Source organism: Oryctolagus cuniculus, chromosome 8 (genome assembly GCF_964237555.1).
Source record: "Oryctolagus cuniculus chromosome 8, mOryCun1.1, whole genome shotgun sequence".
Classification (NCBI taxonomy): domain Eukaryota; kingdom Metazoa; phylum Chordata; class Mammalia; order Lagomorpha; family Leporidae; genus Oryctolagus; species Oryctolagus cuniculus.
This window is the reverse complement of record NC_091439.1, coordinates 35,640,923-35,661,117: the sequence shown is the minus strand read 5'-3', so window position 1 is coordinate 35,661,117 and position 20,195 is coordinate 35,640,923. Positions and strand designations below refer to the sequence as shown.

General features: G+C 36.7%; 1 protein-coding gene across 3 annotated transcripts in view; it reads right to left on the bottom strand.

Moving 5' to 3' along the window:
• The window catches only part of SCLT1 (sodium channel and clathrin linker 1), a 278,922-nt gene that overhangs the window by 218,718 nt on the left and 40,009 nt on the right, over positions 1–20,195 (bottom strand). For all 3 annotated transcript variants that reach the window (XM_017347573.3, XM_008267951.4, XM_051819886.2), the window contains exons 3-5: positions 16,548–16,606; positions 15,338–15,410; positions 11,611–11,666 (exon numbers count right to left, since the gene is read on the bottom strand). In XM_017347573.3, the coding sequence (XP_017203062.2) occupies positions 11,611–11,666; positions 15,338–15,410; positions 16,548–16,606 (188 nt within the window). The remainder of the gene's footprint in view (positions 1–11,610; positions 11,667–15,337; positions 15,411–16,547; positions 16,607–20,195) is intronic.

Sequence of the window (20,195 nt, the reverse complement as noted above, 5' to 3'; positions counted from 1 at the left end):
GCCCTGACTGTTAATGAACAACTTAATACATTATCCCTCTTAGTAGTTTTTTTGTCTGTTCTACTTAATATGACTGATTTAATTCTGTAATTAATACACAGTTATTCTTAAGTGTTGAAATTTAACTGAAATGTGAATCCTGTTAAACATAAGAGTAGGAATAAGAGAGGGAAGAGATATATAATTTGGGACATGCTCAAGCTGACTTGCCCCAAATGGTAGAGTTAGAAACATACCAGGGGACTCCAATTTAATCCCATCAAGGTGGCATGTACCAATGCCATCTCACTAGTCCAAGTGATCAATTTCAGTTCACAATTGATCATAATGAAAGGACTAAGAGTCAAAGGGAGCACATAAGCAAGTCTAGTACCTGCTAACACTAACCGATAGAATAAATAAAGGGGAGAGTGATCCAACATGGGAAGTGAGATACTCAGCAGACTCATAGAATGGCAGATGCCCTAAATAGCACTCTGGCCTCAGAATCAGCCCTAAAGGCATTCAGATCTGGCTGAAAAGCCCATGAGAGTATTTCAGGCATGGAAAGCCAAGACACTCTGGCAAAAGATCTCTGTGAGTGAGATCTCAGTGGAAAGAACAGGTCTTCAAAGAAGGAGGTACCTTTCTCTGAAGGGAGGAGAGAACCTCCACTTTGACTATGACCTTGTCTAAACAAGAAAAGAGTCGGAGAACTCAAGGGGCTTCCATAGCCTTGGAAACTCATGACTGGAGCATAGGGAGATTACTGATGCCATAGACAGGAGTGTCAATTGGTAAAGTCAACAACAGGAGTCACTGTGCACTTACTCCTCATGTAGGATCTCTGTCCTTAATGTGCTGTGCATTGAGATTTAATGCTATAACGAGTACTCAAATAATATATTTCACTTTGTGTTTCTATGGGGGTGCAAACTGTTGAAATCTTTACTTAATGCATACTAAACTGATCCTCTGTAAAAAAAAAAAAAAAAAAAAAGAAAAGAAAAGAAAAGAAACTATCAACTTGACTCTCACTGGGATTAAACATGACAATAGGTCTGATCTGATTTCATCATCACTTAAAAAAAATCATCTATTATTTTTCACTTTATGTTTCTGTGTGGGAGCAAACTGTTGAAATCCTTACTTAATGTATACTAAGCTGATCTTCTGTATATTAAGATAATCGAAAATGAATCTTGATGTGAATGGAAGGGGAGAGGGAGTGGGAAAGGGGAGGGTTGTGGGTGGGAGGGACGGTATGGGGGGGAAGCCATAGTAATCCATTATTCGTACTTTGGAAACGTATATTCATTAAATAAAAGTTAAAAAAAAATAAAATAAAATAAAATAAAAGAAAATCCAAACATTAAAAAAAAGATTTCTAGGGGCAAACAGAATTATCCTTATTATTAATAATACTAACTGCACCACACATCAATCAGTTGATCTGTAAGATTTGGTGCAAATTCTGTGAAAGGAGTGGCTGCCAGAATTGTTGACTCTAGAGCCATACTACACTGGTTTGATTCTCATCCACAAAAAAAGATGTTAAAGGTACTACCTTTCCATCTAGATATTTTCTGATTCAGGTCTCAAACAAGTTCTTCCATCAGCAGACCCTAAGTTATATCCTGAACTGATTTTTCATTTTTCAGCCTCTGCAGTACAGAAAGTGTTACAAAAAGGAGATTGCAACAGATGTTAAGCAATTTACCATCTCAGTCAAAACCTGTTATTATAATCTCACAATTTAATTAAATATAAGCCAAAGTGAAAAATAAGACCACAGAAGAATTAGTTTCCCTGTAAAACCTAAACTGAATGTGAAAGGTCCAATAAAGATGAGTTGTTAAGTAACCACTGTTGAATTAAAGGTAAGTAAAGATAATTATAAGAAGTCAGAAAAATTATAAAACCAAAAAGTATTAAAAGGAGATAAAAAGGATCTTTAAGTTCTTGCTCTTGGTAAAAAAAAAAAAAAAAAAAAGGAAAACTAGAAATTATAAATATATTATATCCATATGGTTTACATGTGGATAACAAAGAACTATAATTAGCAGAATTCCTTACTCAAAGAAAGAGCTTGGCATTGTATCAAAAAGTAAAAGAATAAATGTCATTATATTAACTCAAAGCCAAAAATTTTGAAGTATACTTTATGTGATTCTTGATTTTACTGACTCTCACTCAACATACTAATTACTAAGAGATAAGAAGGCTTCTTTCTATCTTATGCCAGGAAGCACACCAATAATACAAAAAGCTTATAATAATAATAATAATAATACAATATACAATATATACAATATAATATATACATGTATATATACATATGTATGTATACAATATAATAATACAAAACAGCTTATGCTTCCTTGTGGTGGAATGAGAAGGCCATGCCAGGATGGCTGCTGGCAACAGAAACTGCCTGGAAACAGGCTGTGATTGGATGGTTTCGGAAACCACATGACAACAGAGCCTGACTGACAACAGACTGTGATTGGATGGCTTCGAAAACCACATGACAATGGAGCCTGCCTGGCAACAGGTTGTGATTGGTTAGGGCACAGACTGCCCCTTGACCGGATTGGCTGCCTTGGCTATATAAGCTGCTGTAGCAACTGAAATAAACGAGTCTGCAGGCTGCTTGCCTCAGGCCTGCTTTCACCCAACTCCTGGGGTCCTTATGGTGACTCCACGCCTCTTGCCCCCACCACGCTCTTCATCTCAGAAACGAATCCACAGGCTATGGAAGCCTCTTGAGTTCACCAACTCTGATCTTATTTAGACAAGGTAATAGTCAAAGTGGAAGTTGTCTCCTCCCTTCAGAGAAAGGTACCTCCTTCTTTGATGGCCTGTTCTTTCCACTGGGATGGATCTCACTCACAGAGATCTTTCATTTAGGTTTGGGTTTTTTCTATTTTACTTTTTTTTTTTTTTTTTGGCCAGAGTGTCTTGGCTTTCTATGCCTGAAATACTCTCATGGGATTTTACCCAGATCTGAATGCCTTAAGGGCTGATTCTGAGGCCAGAGTGCTGTTTAGGACATCTGCCATTCTATGAGTCTGCTGTGTATCCCACTTCTCATGTTATTTTGTTCGCTCCTTTTTAATTCTATCAATTATTATTTGCAGACAATAGTCTTGTTTATGTGATCCCTTTGTCACTTAATCCTATCATTATGATCAATTATGAACTTAAACTGATCACTTTGACTAGTAAGATGGCATCGGTACAAGCCACCTTGATGGGACTGAATTGGAATCTCCTGGCACGTTTCTAGCTCTACCATTAGGGGTAAGTCCATGTGAGCAAGTGCCAAACTGTACATCTCCTCCCTCTCTTATTCCCACTCTTATATTTAACAGAGATCACTTTTCAGTTAAATTTAAATGCCTAAGAATAATTGTGTGTTAATTAAAGAGTTCAACCAATGGTATTAAGTAAAACAAAAAATATTAAAAGGAATAAAATAGTAAGTTGTTCCTTGACAGGACAAGGGCTGATCAAGTCATTGTTTCTCATAGTGCCCTCCTTTTTTTAACTTTTATTACAACATAATTTCAATGCACTGTATAACCACAGGTATGATGCACCACAAACCATAATACTCAATGAGTAAAAAGCAGAAAGACCACAGTTCCACAGGAGTACAAGGGCTAAAATGAATAATCAAATTACAAGATGTCTGTTTCATTCCTACATAATTTTTGTATTCTATATTAACTACCACATAGCAGAAAAAACATGATATTTGTCTTTTTGGGACTGGCTTATTTCACTAAGTGTAATGGTTTCCAGTTGCATCCATTTTGTTGTAAAAGATAGAATTTCCTTTTTTCATGGCTTGGTAATATTCCATCATGTATATATACAGTAATTCTCCCACTAAAAGACACAGACTAACTGAATGGATTAAAAGACAAGATTTATAAATTTGCTGCCTACAACACACCTCACCAACACAGACTCAGAGTGAAAGGATGGAAAAATATATTCTCTGCTAATGGCAAGCAAAAACAAGCAGGAGTAGCCAACCTAACATCAGACAAAACAGGCTTTAACACAGAACTGTTAAATGAGACAAAGGGACATTACGTAATGATTAACAGATCAATTCAACAGGAAGATGTAACTATAGTAAATGTATTTGCACCCAATGCCAGTGTAAATGGCTATTTAAAACAAATGTTAATGGATCTAAAGGGAGACATAGACTCCAATATAATAATAATTGGGGACTTCGACATCCACTTTCATCAACGGACAGACCAACTATACAGAAAAACAACAAAGAAACAACAGAGCTAATCTACACTATGGACCTAATGGACCTAACTGATATCTACAGAACATTTCATTCCACAGTTGCAGAATAAACATTCATTTCATCAGTGCATGGATCTTCCTCTAGGACATACCACATGGTGGCCATAAAGCAAGTCTCAACAAATCCAAAAAAACTGAAATTATACAGTGTCATTCCAGGTAAATATTTAGATAGCACTTACTATAATCATAAAATATATTAAAAAGTTTTGAAATCTTATAGTCTAGATTTCTTATTTTGTAGATTAAAAAAACTGAGTTACAGATAGATTCAAATACTGATAGCAGGAAAATCACCAGCCAGTAACTGCAGCAATGAAATCATAACCAATTATCACAATTAGACAATAAAAAGTTGGAAAAGATGATCTTTTCTAAAAGTTTAGATTTTTTAGATGACAAAGACGAATCAAACACAATTCTAACTTGTATTCCAATTCAGTTTGTCTTTGATATAAAGATGCTCCAGGCACCGCGGCTCACTAGGCTAATCCTCCGCCTAGCGGCGCCGGCACACCGGGTTCTAGTCCCGGTTGGGGCGCCGGATTCTGTCCCGGTTGCCCCTCTTCCAGGCCAGCTCTCTGCTGTGGCCCAGGAGTGCAGTGGAGGATGGCCCAAATCCTTGGGCCCTGCACCCCATGGGAGACCAGGAGAAGTACCTGGCTCCTGCCATCGGATCACCGCAGTGCACCGGCCACAGCGTGCCAGCCACGGCGGCCATTGGAGGGTGAACCAACGGCAAAGGAAGACCTTTCTCTCTCTCTCACTTTCCACTCTGCCCGTCAAAAAATAATAAAAAAATAAAAAAAAAGATACTCCATTGTTTTACACAGCAGTAACAAAAATACTGCTTAATAAATTCTGATATGCCAATGACTGACTACAGTGACGTGTCAGTTTTGAAGGTCTTAAAATGAGAGTCAGGGGAATGGCTAGTTAATTTCAGAATCAATCAAATAACACAAAACACAGAGTAAGATAAATACACATAGTTAAAAAACATTCTAGATAACTGCTCTCCCTATGATGAATGATAGATTTCTCTCCTCTGCTAAATGCAAGCCTCCTTGGTAAAACTATCCACACCACTGCTTCAGTGCAGCATATCTTTTTGGGAGTAAGACAGATGACCCTACCAAGAAGAACCAATGCTTCCCTTCTTAAGCCCCTCCAATGAACTGTCTACCATTCTTTCCTGAATTAGTATTCTTATTTATTTTAAAGGCAGAGTTAAAGAGAGAGAGAGATAGATAGAGAGAGGGAACTCTTCCATCTGCTGGATTACTCCCCAAAATGATGCAACAACTAATGCTGGGTCAGGCAGAAGCCAGGAGTCTGGGACTCCATCTGGGTCTCCCAGGCTAATACATGCTAACATATATACTGGGTGGCAGGGGCCGAAACACTTGGGCCGTTCTCTGCTGCCTTCCCAGGAGCATCAGGAGGGGGCTGGATCAGAAGTGGAGCAGGTGGGATTTGAAATGGTGCTTAACAGACTAAGAATGACAAATGCCCTAAACAGCACTCTGGCCTCAGAACCAGCCCTTAAAGCATTTGGATCTGGCTAAAAAGCCCATGACAGCATTTTAGGAATGGAAAGCCAAGGCACTGTGGAAAAAAAATGACCTACGTGAAGATCTCTCTGTGTGAGATCCCAATGAAAAGAACGGACCATCAAAGAAGGAGGTACCTTTCTCTGAAGGGAGGAGAGACCTACTTTGCTTATCACCCTGTCTAAATACTGACAGAGTTTGTGGACTCAAAAGGCTTCCATAGCCTTGACAGCTCATGACAAGAGCCTCAGTTGATCACTGATGTCATAAATAAGAGTATCATTTGTTAAATCAACAACAGGAGTCACTGTGCCCTAACTCCCCCTGCAGGACCTCTGTCCTTAATGAGCTGTACTATGAGAATTAATGGTAAAACTTGTCCTCAAATAATACTTTATACTTTGTGTGTCAGTGTGGTTGCAAACTGTTGAAATCTTTACTTACTATAGAGTTGGCCTTCTGTATATAAACATAATTGAAAATGAATCTTGATGAAGAATGAGATGGGAGAGGGAGTAGGAGGTAGGACGGGAGTGGGGGTGAGAGGAAGGATATGGGGGGAAGAACTGCTATATTCCAAAAGCTGTGCCTATTAAATTTATATTTATTTAAAAAAGCTTTCTAAAAAAATAAAGAATGGTGCTTAAATAGGCATGCTGATGGTGCAAGCGGCCTGACTCACTGAGCCATGACACCAGTCCCCTGGTATTTTCTATTTCTAAATCGCAACTGGAAAAAAAGTCTTTCTAAAGTATACCCTATCCTCTGTTTAAAATCCTCGAAGTGCCCCCTCTGCTATGTGTAAGAAAAATTCAAATTGCTTAGCAAAGTATGTAAAATCTTTCATCATTTGGTCCCTTCCCACTATTCCACTTTCATCATGTATGATTTCCCTACATATACTGAAATTCTGCCATATTAAATGACTTGTAGTTTATTGAGAATATAATTGTTTTTTTCAGGTAATGAACTCCTACTCATTCTGAAAGAATAGGCTAAGATTTCACCTACTCATTTAAGTCTTCTCTATGTCTCCAATTAGAGTCAGTTCTTCCACAATTACTGCTAACATACACACTGGACACGGAATATATCATGAGGTCTAACTTGCAGAGATTTAAGTAGTCCTTGATCATATGTAGTGGCTCTGGAGAACTACATGGGTCATTCTGTGCACAGGAAAGGCCAATGATTAGATTAAAATCTGCATCTTTTTCAGTGCGATCCATTCAAACACTATCATAAGCTAGCTGGAACAAAAAGCTCCAACAAATACAAGTCATGGCACTTAGCTAAATTAATAATACTGAGTGTCTTCAGGATTAGAACTAGAGAACAGAGAACATTGGCATTTTGACTGTAAAAGTTAGAAGAGCAGCTTCACAGAGGTCAGGGGTGCCAACAAAACAGACGCAAAGGCTGTGCAAATGGCAGAGAAGCACACCCTTGGAGATGTCCCTGATTATTTTCCAGTTGTAGATATTTCAATTTACATAAAATTATCCAAGCCTCTGTTTCCCAGAGCAAAAAATGCCAAATATGAATATACAAAAGGTCTTCCAAAAGTTCATGTAAATATTGTAAAAAAGCTATGTTTGGATTTCAAAATTATTTTGTACCAAAATAAATTTATCTTTCAATTCCACTTTTGAAAATACTCTTTGAAGTTTTCTTATATGTGCTTACATTTTTAATGCATGAAATAATTCAAGAAAAAAGGATTTAATAAGCATTTACTATGTATTAAGTGCCTCTCAATAGTAATAGGTAAAGTGATAAAAAGCACAGATGAAGGCTCTGCCAGACATATTCTAGTTTATGAGAAAAATAATAAGCAAGCAGATAAATACTTTCTGGTATTAATAAAGTAATACGAGTAAAATTAAATTGTATAGCATAAAGAAAGGTGGGAGGGGTTAGGAAGAACAGTGCTAGATATTGCCTTGCTGATTAGAGACTTGGACAGAAAGAAGAGACCAGTCTAATGTGGGTTGGAAGAAGATCTTTCTAGGTAGAAGAAACAAGTGAGTTTCTCTGGTTTGCAATGTGTAAGGAAGCAAATTAAGAAGGCCAGAGTAGCTAAATGCTGGTAATGAAATGGGAGTGTGATCAGAGGTCTACACATACACATACACATGCAAACTCAATTAAAAATAGAAACATACAGAGAAATCAGTTTAGTTCTAGCTTTATAAAGGATTATTAGAGATAGAAATTTAAAATTCCATAGTTACAGCTTAAGCAGATAGCATTAGGAGACTTTGGAGACTTTAGAGAATAGTATTCCTCATGGTACCAGGACAAGTGTTTACCATGCAATACTAGAGATTTATTTTCTCCCCCTTATAAAAAAATAGATAAAATTTTAGAAGAGAAGTTTTATTGTTTTTTTATAAATATTTATATGAACTCATTCCCATCACTGACTGTGTTGTATTCATAGGATACTGTCAACATAAACTAATGATATAATTAGGAAAAGTGAAATAAATTTAAAATTATGGCTTTGATATAAAATATCACTGAATTTTCATCAAATTGTGAGAACATATCTATTAAAATAAATGCTTAAAATAATTCTATTGTATAACGCTATTTAAACCTTCTGTATTAAAAATATTTAGTTTTAATTTAAAAAAGGTAAATATCAGGCAGGCATTTGGCCTAGCAGTTAAGATCCTGATTTGGATGCCACATATTCCTTATGGAGTACCAGGGTTCAAAAGAGGAAATTTTCAAAGGAGGAAATTCAAATGGCCAACAGACATATGAAAAAATGCTTAGGATCACTAGCCATCAGGGAAATGCAAATCAAAACCACAATGAGGTTTCACCTCACCCCAGCTATAATAGCTTTCATACAAAAATCAGCATATTACAAATGTCGATAAGGATGTGTGGAAAAAGGTATCCTAATTCACTGTTGGTGAGAATGTAAACTGGTACAGCTGCTGTGGAACAGTATAGAGATACCCCAGAAATCTGAATATAGACCTATCATATGACTCAGCCATCCCACTCCTGAGAAATTACCTAAAGGAAATGAAATCAGCATATGAAAGAGTTATCTGTACTCCCATGTTTATTGCAGCTCAATTCATAATAGCTAAAGATATGGAATCAACCCAGATTTCTGCTCATTGGCCAAGATATAAGGCAGTACGAGGTCCTCATCAGAAGCCAACCTGATGCAGACACTGTACTCTTAGACCTCTAGAACTGTGAGCCATATAAATCTGTTTTCTTTATAAGTTACCCAGCTGGGGGCATGTTGTTATACCAACAGAAAATGGACTAACTAAATGCATTATTGTTAAGTAGGTGAAGACTGGCTTTAAAAGACCTTGGCCTGGGGTCGGTACCGTGGCTCACTTGGCTAATCCTCCGCCTGCAGCACTGGCATCCATATGGGCGCTGGGTTCTTCTAGTCCCGGTTGCTCCTCTTCCAGTCCAGCTCTCTCTTGTGTCCCAGGAGGGCAGTGGAGGATGGCCCAAGTGCTTGGGCCCCTGCACCCACATGGGAGACCAGTCCAGCTCTCTGCTGTGGCCCGGGAAGGCAGTGGAGGATGGACAGTGCTTGGGCGCCTGCACCCACATGGGAGACCAGGAAGAAGCACCTGGCTCCTGGCTTCGGATTGGTGTAGCTCTGGCCGTAGAGGCCATTTGGGGGGTGAACCAACAGAAGGAAGACCTTTCTCTGCCTCTCTATCTCTCAAATTCTATCTGTCAAATAAAAAAAAAATTAAAAAAAAGACCTTGGCCTGAAAGGAAGAGTGTGATGTTAAAAGGAGAGAAAAGAATGACAAAACAAAGACACAATAATTCCATAGGAGTGCAAATAGTTTTAAAGAACATGCATTAACCTAAACAGAGCCACAGTAAAATAAAATATAACAAGCATAAAAAATAAACTACTAAATAATGTAAATGAATGCAAAATGTATAACTCATATTTTTTTAGTTTAGGTGAAAGTTAACAAAAGATGTTTCAGATTTCAGTCCTACACAGGAACTTTAAAGGTTAAAGTTAAAAAACTTGGGATAGAAAAATGTTTTAAACATTTTTAGGAGCAAATATCAGAGATCTCCATGACATTACACTGATAAAGAAATTTTTTAATTTTTATTAATATAAAAGGAACATATTTCATGTATTTCATAGGTACAGTTCTAAGAAGATACCATACTTCCCTCTGTCCTTCAACCCCTTCCTTCCTTCCTGAGAAAGAAATTCTTAAGGGCAAAGGAAAGGACTGAGAGATTTAAGTATCTTAGAATTTGATGAAATATTTAGAAATTCTGTTCATCAAACAGAATACAATCCGGGACTAGATACTTGACATATCTATTATCTAGTGTGTTGCATGGATTACTGGTACATATTCATTTCTGTCCCTTTCCAAACTCCTGTCTTTATCACATGGCTGAAAGTCTAAACACCACATCCTCAGATGTCCTTGCAGCTGAAGTTGTACATGAGATAACAATTTCAATAGCCAGAGTCACGAGAGGAAGATAATAAAGGCAGAAGTGAGTTATGACCATGTTTTTAATGATGTGACAGCAGCCAAGCAAAACAATGGACTTGAGTGTCTCTTGTCGTCAATACTCAGCACTCCATTATCCAGCTTCATGGAAACTATGCTGCAGTGCTAGCAAAAGTGATGGAAGGCAGCAGCATAAATTGCTGACCTCTGAGGTGTGACCCCAAAACTAATGTGTTATTGTACTTAAATGTAAATGAATTAAATTCTTTCTCATTTGAAATCTCTAGTTATTGTTTACCACATTAACACTGACTGGCACACCGTTAAGTATGTACTTCAAAAACTAAATAAGGGAAAAATTAAAGAAATACTCAGAGACAACAGGAAAAAGAAATGAATAAGCAATCAATGAGAAAAGAAAAACAAATAGGAAAACAAATGTGAAAAATAGCCAACCATATTATTACAGCAAAATGGAAATTAAAACCACAATGAAAATTTACTTAGTTGTCAAAACAACAAATTTAAGAAGCTGATAAAATATATGGATCCATATAAACTCATAAATATTACTGATGAAAATATAAATTGGCAACTACTTTGGAAATCAAGTTGACAATAAAATGCAAAATTGAACATTCACATAACCTGTTTCATCACTTGAAGCATTTGTGCATGATATTTAGCAAAAAAGTAAGTTCTAGAATACTAGATGATATCATATTTCTATATGCAAATATATATAATACATTGGTTTTATATATAACTATAGAAAAATTTGAAGAGAATGACAAAATTCAAAATAAGATTCACTTCTGGTAGAGGAATGACAAATGGAAGGAATAGATGGATACATGCATGGGTATTAGAAACATCTGTAGCTTTTAAGCTAGGTGGTGGGTTGACAAGTTTTCATTGTGTCAGTCTGTTTACATATAATGCTCTAAACTATTATTGCTGGTGTTCATAAGCTGTGTATTATTATGTACCCCATAATAAACCCTTACTTTTTCTCTTAGAGTCAGACCAATAAAATAGGTTCTGTTATTATCTTCAATTTATAGACAGGGAAACTGAAACAGAAGGAAGTTAAATAACTGGTCTAAGGTCACACAGCTAGTAAGTAATGATGTCAGGAGCCAATCAGGCCCCTGAGTCCACAGTCTTAACTAGTATATTATATATATCAAATAGCAAGTAACAAAAATAAAAGTTATCTAAGACAACAATAAAAGAATCAACAGCTATTTGTCTACCTTTCATTTTCCTTGATGACATTTTGAAGCTGTAGTTTCATCTCTCCCATCTGTTTCTGTAAGAATAAAATATGGCGTAGCAATACATTTTATAATTAGATCTCCATTAAGTAGTCCATTCACATGCAATCATATTCTATGATACTAGTCTACAAATAAGAGTTATTCTTTATCCCTGAAAAAGCAGTATTAAATAGTTTAATCATATGTAGATTATAGTAAAACATGTATTTTGAGTAGAATATAAAATATTTTTCGCAATATATTGCCAAATATTTATAAATATATTTCCTACTATTCATAGATGTGATAAACATGAAAAATATTCCTCAGTATGTCACTACCACAAATACCGCAAGATTTCTACCTTTTCAATGTAAAGACCTCAATTTAGGTGAAGCCCATATTCTCATGTGTATTTTTTTAAATTTCAAAAGGTACAATGTTAATGGTTAAAAGGAAATAGAGGTCTTGTTTAGCAGTCATTCAGTCTCTCATTCACCACCTTTATTAATTATCTAAACTCTCTGCAGGATGTGAGGCTGCCATAGCAAGATATGATTACCGACATGCTTAGTTGGAAAGAGGGTTAAAAAAAAAATCACTAAACAAAATACAATGAAGAATAAAACAGATACTATAAAGGGAATGAGATGAAGTTACAGTTAATTTTCTTTGAAGGAATAATGGGCTTGTTAGGACTTGAAGAAGAAAGTAAGAACATTTCAAGTAAAGAGAAATATGAGCAAAAGCAAAAAAGGGAAAAAGCTCTCAGAATGAATGGTGAGTAGAGAGCTGGAGACACGTAAAATCATACTTAAAACAAAACTGCAATCAACTCATGATACATCCATTAGTCTTGACTATGCGCCCTAAGCTAAAGGAGAGAAGCCAAATCTGAAGTGAATCTTGGCAAGGGATGAGTGGAACAGGCAGTTCTCCAAACCTTTCTTCCTGTCAACCTGGGAAGCTAAAGGCCAACTAGCCTAGAAAATCAGCAACAGTTAATTCTAACTATTCAGTTGGCTTGGAAAGTACACTTTCTCCAAGTTCCTGCTATGCCTGTAACATGATTAAACCAAAATGAATTAATTCACTATCAGACAATTGGGCCTGACCATATATGGAGCGATTCAGTGAGAGATAAAATTGGAAAGGCAGGTGCAGAATCTGGAATATCAAGATAAGAGATTTGAATTTTATTGTAGCAATTATTCACAATTTATAATTTTTTAAAAAACTTATTGATCTTTGAGGCTGGCACTGTGGCATAGTAGTAAGCCTCCACCTGTGGTGCCAGCATCCTATATGGACACTGGTTAGAGTCCTGGCTGCTCCATGTCCAATCCAGCTCTCTGCTAATGGTCTGGGAAAGCAATGGAGAATGACTCAGGTGCTTGGGCCTCTGCACCCATGTGGGAGATCTGGAAGAAGCTCCTGACTCCTGGCTTCGGATTGGCCCAGCTCTGGCCACTGTGGCCATTTGGGGAGTATTGCAGCAGGTGGAAGACCTCTCTATCTGTCTCTCCCTCTGTCTCTTCCTCTCTCTGTCTGTAACTCTGCCTCTCAAATAAATAAATAAATCTTATAAAAAATTGATCTTTTAAAATTTCACAAATAGCCACTTGAAAAGTATTAAATAATTATAGTGTATATATATATAACTATATACACATATACACACATTAAGTAAAATTAAAGATGAATCATGGCAATCATATTACAAATTCTTTACTGTAAAAAATTCCAAACTATTTGAAATTTGGAAGGAAATGAAATCTACAGAATATTTCACACTACCAAAATTTTCCTTACTAGTTATATTTGCTGGCAGAAAGTCTTTCATATAGAGAATTGCACTGATACTTTTCCTGCTTTGAAGATACACTATTTTTGACTGGGTCAATAAGCCATAAGAACTAGTTCTATTAACAGATATGATTTATATGGGTCATTATTTTTGGAAGAGCTTAAAACATTTTTTTCTCTCTAAATGAAGTAACGACCATTTGTATCATGATAGCCTCTTGGGCTTACTACTATAGCTTCTTTCTTTTAGTTAATTCAGTAATCACCCTTAGGTTGTAAGAAATGCCAAATGGAAAAACTAAGTTAACAAGTTAGTAATACAGCTGATTAAAGAGATACATGAATCAGATTACAGATTATTTACAAGTTTAACTTCAAGATAACTAGCTATTTTATAACAGTCAAAGCACAAAAAAAGGTCACACAGCAATTCAGAGTTAATTCAGCAGAAACTTGAGATTCATTCATTCCAAAAACAAACGTAAAATGCTATTTAAGCACAGAACTTTCTTTTGCTCTTTAATTGTCAAATAGAAAGATTAAAGGAAATAACTGTGGTTTGCTCAAACTGTAATGACTACAGGCTAAAAAGTGCTTAATAAAGACAAGGAAAAGATTTAATTAACTAATGACAAAACAGAAACTGCATTTAAAGAAGTTTGGGTCTGCAGGAACACTATAAATTTATGTATGAGCGGAATAACCTTAAAATAAAAATCAAAGTTATTCCAGATGCAATAGAAGACTCTAACTTTATTTTTTAGAAGTTGTAAGCATTATGTGATCTTTGAATAAAGCTGCATATCAATCCACTAATTGATAAATAGTAGATTAACTCTCATCATTTTGTTCCCATAAGTTCTGGCAATCAATCATTCATCAAATATTGAAGGCTTACTAAGTGCTACACTTTAAAGCATACCATATGATCTCTTCTTCATATAAGAGAAGAGAAAGTAAGGGGGAAAGTGCAATTCCATTCTACAAAAATCAGTCTCAGGGTTGTTTTACAAAAGGTTCTTTCTTTCATTTGCATTAAATTAGTCAATGCTGGTACCCTAGCCACAGCTAATTTAGCCACTGCTAAAGTGATCAGGATTGATACTGGCAAACACAATGAAGGATATATTTAATTATTTACAAAGAGAAGTCATTGCCTCCTGGTGGGCTTAATTTAAAACATACATATTAAGTTCTATTCAGGAAATTTGCTTCTATTATATTATTATCCCAGTCAGAAAGGTTAAAATTTGGGGAGAAAACATGAGGCATTTTCAGATATAAAAAACATTATAAATATTAGGTTATACTCTAAAAATGTGGTTCACTGAGACTCAGAGATAATCCTGAACAATTCTGTGTCACCATTCTAGTTTTTCAGGATCTGCTATTTTTCTCATCTTAGAAGCCCTGGACCCAGAGTAGAAATTTGTCTGTTCCTTACTCCCTTCACTCCTAAAATAAACTGATTACTAAGAGATCTTGGGGGAGAAAAAATTGTTAATAGTTTATGCCTATACTGAAAGTGGATCAATAGCATCTAAAACAATAAGACAAAAGCATCTGAGAGAAACACTTGAAATTTGGGAACAAAAACTATTCTCTGAATTATGGGAAATGCAAGATGAATATAGGTAAGCAGAATGCTCTAAAAGAATTTTAGATGGTTTGATAGAAAAATCAAACAAACAAGAAGTAAGCAAATAATAACAGGATGAAAAGATTGCACTACACATGTAAGAGATGTTCCTTCCAGATAGCAAGAGCAAGGAAATATTGGATTAAAAGACAAAACTGAAGATAATCTTTAAACACATATACAGACCCAAAATTGTTATAGCTTATCGATTCTTCCTTATCAATGTTTTTAAAAAGAAAAAAATCTATTACAAAAAGTTTCATAACTATGATTTCATACCTGGTAATATTTTAGCTGTGCATTTAGCTCTTCTATATTTTTATCATACTCAGTAATAAGAGGGGCTAAAAAGCTAGAGGAAAAAAATGCATAATTTTATTTTATAATTTTTATTTAATGAACACATTTTTACATAGATACAACATTAGGAATATAGTGGTTCTTTCTCCCATACCTCTCCCCCAGTTCCCATTCTACCTCCTTCTCCCTCTCCCATCTCTTTCTTCATTATGGCTCATTTTTAGTATGACTTTATATACAAGAACCAACTCCATGCTGATCATAAACTTCAACAATTTGCACCCATGCCCACACACAACATATAGAGTACAGTTTGGGGAGAGAATTTGCAATCAATTCTCATATTACAATTCAATAGGGACAGAGGTCCTACATGGGGAGCAAATGCACAGTGACTACTGTTGTTCCTTTAACAATTAACACTCTTTTTTATTTATGATGTCAGTAATCACCTGAGGCTCTTGCCATGGGCTGCCAATGCTATGGAAGCCTTTTGTGATCACAGACTCCACTGGTATTTGGACACAGGTGTAAGCAAAATGGATGTTCTCTTCTCCCTTCAGAGAAGAATATCTCCTTCTTTGATGACCCTTTCTTTCCTCTGAGGTCTCACAGAGATCCTCTGTGTAGGATATTGTTTTGTCACAGAGTCTTGGTTTTCCAAAAATGCATAATTTTAAATACGACATATGCTGCTCCATGTAGTTTAATAAATATGTAACAAGTGAATGAATTATAAATTTTTTAAAAAAGTATGCTTAATTTACCCAAAGGAATCAATATCTTGCCTTTTTTCCTAAACCAGGGGCTTTAACCTTAGCACAATTAATACTTCAGACTGAAAAACTCTTTATGGTAGGCAGGCTGGTCTATGCACTGTAGGATGTTTAGCAATATCCCTGGCCTCCATCTATTAGATACTACTAACAGTCTCATTCCCCACGCTGTGACAAGCAACAATGTTTCCAGGTATTGCCAAGTATCTCCTGTGAGAACAGGAGCAAAATTGTTCCCCACTGACAACCAGTCTTATAGATTCCATAATACTTGCTTTTACTCATCAATTTAATTAAGATCACTTAAGCCTAATATAACAGACTATAAAATAAACATTCCTAATACTAAAGGATTTATTTTAATGATAATTGAATTTAGTTAAGAAAACCATATTTCTCTGGAAATAATTTACCTTTGGTCAACTACTGAGTTTTCTAACATGTCTTCTCCGTCTCCTTTGAAGACAGCTTTCTGTAACACAGAATACGCATTTTAAAATGCTTTCTCATATTAAAATTGACAGTTTAAATCTAAATACAATTAAAAATTTGAAACTTTACAAAATCTAGTGATAATTTTAACAGAATTAACAGAAAATTAAACAGAAAAAAAAATTTAACAGAAAAGAAAAAAAAAAGAAAAAAATCATCTCAGTTGATATTGAAATTCATTTGGTAAATTTAAAAGCCATTAAAAACTCTGGACAAATCAGAAATACAAAAAAGTATCTACCAGAAACCCACACAAATTACCATTCTTCAGTGAAACCACAGAATTAATTCAGTAAATTCAGTAATACAATGTTGCTAAGCGTCACTGTTAAAATGCAACATTTTTCTAAATGTTTTTGCCAATGTAATACGTTATGGAGATAATTTAAAGGTTAAAAAGCAAGATACAATGCTAATAATATTTAGACGCAATTTGACCACTGACAGAAATTTCATATAACATAGCACTTATTAGGACTAAAAGAGCATACGCTGAGTCATCAGATAGAAGATCAATATTAAAATATAAAATTCAGTAGCTTTTTCAAACACCAGCACTCTTCTTTTTTTGATCTACTTTGAAAGAGATTTAACAATTTTATAAATCTTTTTAAACAATCAATTGAAAAATTCTACTTTTTTTTTTTTTAATTTGAAAGGTAGAGGGAGAGAGGAGACACATCTTCTCATCTGTTGGCTCATGCTGCAAATGCTCAGAATACTCGGAGTATCAGAAGAGTTTAGAACTCAATCTGGGGCCGGTGCCACAGCTCACTTGGCTAATCCTCTGCCTGTGGCATCGGCACCCTGGGTTCTAGTCCCGGTTGGGGCGCCAGATTCTGTCCCCATTGCTCCTCTTCCAGTCCAGCTCTCTGCTGTGGCCCGGGAGTGCAGTGGAGGATGGCCCAGGTTCTTGGGCCCTGTACCCGCATGGGAGACCAGGAGGAAGCACCTGGCTCCTGGCTTCGGATTTGGATCGGCGCAGTGTACCAGCTGCAGCAGCCATTTGGGGAGTGAACCAATGGAAGGAAGACCTTTCTATCTCTCTCTCTCACTGTCTAATTCTGCCTGTCAAAAAAAAAAAAAAAAAACAAAAACAAAACAAAACCTCAATCTGGGTCCACTGCATGAGTGGTAGGGACCTAAGAACTTGTGCCATTACCTGCTGCCTCCCAGGTGTGCATGAGTGAGGAGCAGAGCTAGACCTCAAGCTCATATACTCCGACTTGGGATACGAGTGTCCCAAGTGGCAGCTTAAATGCTACATGAAATGCTGCCCGAATAAGCAACTTTTTTAGCTTTGTGGGTTTTCCCAATCTTATATTTATTTTTATCCCACTGGTTTCTATTGCTTCTTTCTTTGGGCTTATCTTGTCCTACTTTTCTGATCTTTTCTCCTACTTAAATACATGTAATTAAGCCTATATACTTTCCTTTATACACTGCTTTAGCTGCATGCATCCTACAAGTTGTTTTTAAGGTTTACATTTTTTATTTTGAGATTATTCTGATTCACATGTAATTGTAAGAAACAACAGACAGCCGGCGCCGTGGCTCAATAGGCTAATCCTCCACCTTGCGGCGCCGGCACACCGGGTTCTAGTCCCGGTTGGGGCGCCGGATTCTGTCCCGGTTGCCCCTCTTCCAGGCCAGCTCTCTGCTATGGCCAGGGAGTGCAGTGGAGGATGGCCCAGGTGCTTGGGCCCTGCACCCCATGGGAGACCAGGAAAAGCACCTGGCTCCTGGCTCCTGCCAGGATCAGCGCGGTGCGCCGGCTGCAGCGGCGGCCATTGGAGAGTGAACCAACGGCAAAAGGAAGACCTTTCTCTCTCTGTCTCTCTCTCTCACTGTCCACTCTGCCTGTCAAAAAAAAAAAAAAAAAAAAAAAAAAAAAAAAAAAAAAGAAACAACAGAGAGATGTCAAATAGCTTTTGCCCAAGTTTCTCCAATGGTAACATATTACAAAACTACAGCATTATATACAGATGCTACTTGACTTTTGGTAACATTATGTCCCAAAAAAAGTTATGCTAAGTTGAAAACATCATAAGTCAAAAAGGAACTACATCATGGTTTAGCAACACAGAACACTGCAGAATACTGGTTACTTATCCTCAGGATCAAATGGCTGCCTGGGAGTCAGCTCTCTGTTGATGCCCAGCATCGCAAGAGTGTACAATATTGCATATTGCCTGCCTGGGAAAAGATCAAAAATTTAAATATGGTCTTCCATCTGATGGTTCTCTCCTCAAATGGCTGCAACGGCCGGAGCTACGTCGATCTGAAGCCAGGAACCAGGAGCTTCTTCCTGGTCTCCCACTTAGGTGCAGGGGCTGCCCAAGGACTTGGGCCTTCTAATGCTTTCCCAGGCCATAGCAGAGAGCTGGACAGGAAGTGGAGCAGCCAGTTCCCAAACCAGCGCCCATATAGGATGCCAGTGCTTCAGGCCAGGGCGTTAACCCACTGAGCCACAGTGCTGGCCCCACCCTTTCTCTTTAAAAAAAAAAAAAAAATTGGAATACAGTTTAAATGCCAAGAAAGGCACTAAGTGTACAGATAAATGATTTTTATTTTTGTCATCGGTCACACTCTAAGGGATATAATGCAGTATTTCTCTTTTTATATCTGGCTTATTTCACTGAGCATAATGTCTTCAAAATTCAGCTGTCAAAACTGGCAGCATTCTTGGTGGATGACTTTTTTCAGTACTTTGAATATATCATTCCATTTTCTCTATAATTGTAAGGGTTCTGCTGAGAAATCCACTGAAAGCCTCATGGAAATTCTCTTGTAGGTGATGAATCTTTTTTCCCTGACTGCTTTCCAAATTCTATGTCTCTGATTTTTGATAATTTGATCATAACATATCTCAATAAAGTCATTTTTGGGTTGTACCAAGATGTCTAGATCTCTCAGGATTTTAGACATTTTCAGACATTGTTTCTTTAAATGAGCTTTGTGCCTCTTTTCCTTTCTCTCTCTTCTTAAATTCCTATAATCCACATATTATTTCTTCTCATAGTGTGTTATGAATACTATAACATTTCTTCATTCCTTTTCATCTTTTTAAGCTCTGTCTAAATTCAAAAATCTTTCCTCAAGTTCACAGATTCTTTCATCTGCTCACTAAGTCTTATACTGAAGCTCTACTACATTTTCCACTTCATTCATTGTAGTCTATAGCTCCAGAATTTCCAATTTGATCTTTATAACTCCCTCTTTGCTGAACACATATTATTTATGTATTGCTTTCTTCATATCATTGAATTGTCTTGTCTTTCTTTGTTTTGTTTTATGGTAGTTCACTGAGTTTCTATAAAATGATTATCTTATTTTTTTATTTTATTTTATTTTTTTGACAGGCAGAGTGGACAGTGAGAGAGACAGAGAGAAAGGTCTTCCTTTGCCATTGGTTCACCCTCCAATGGCCGCCATGGCTGGTGTGCTGCGGCCGGCGCACCACGCTGATCCGATGGCAGGAGCCAGGTACTTCTCCTGGTCTCCCATGGGGTGCAGGGCCCAAGCACTTGGGCCATCCTCCACTGCACTCCCAAGCCACAGCAGAGAGC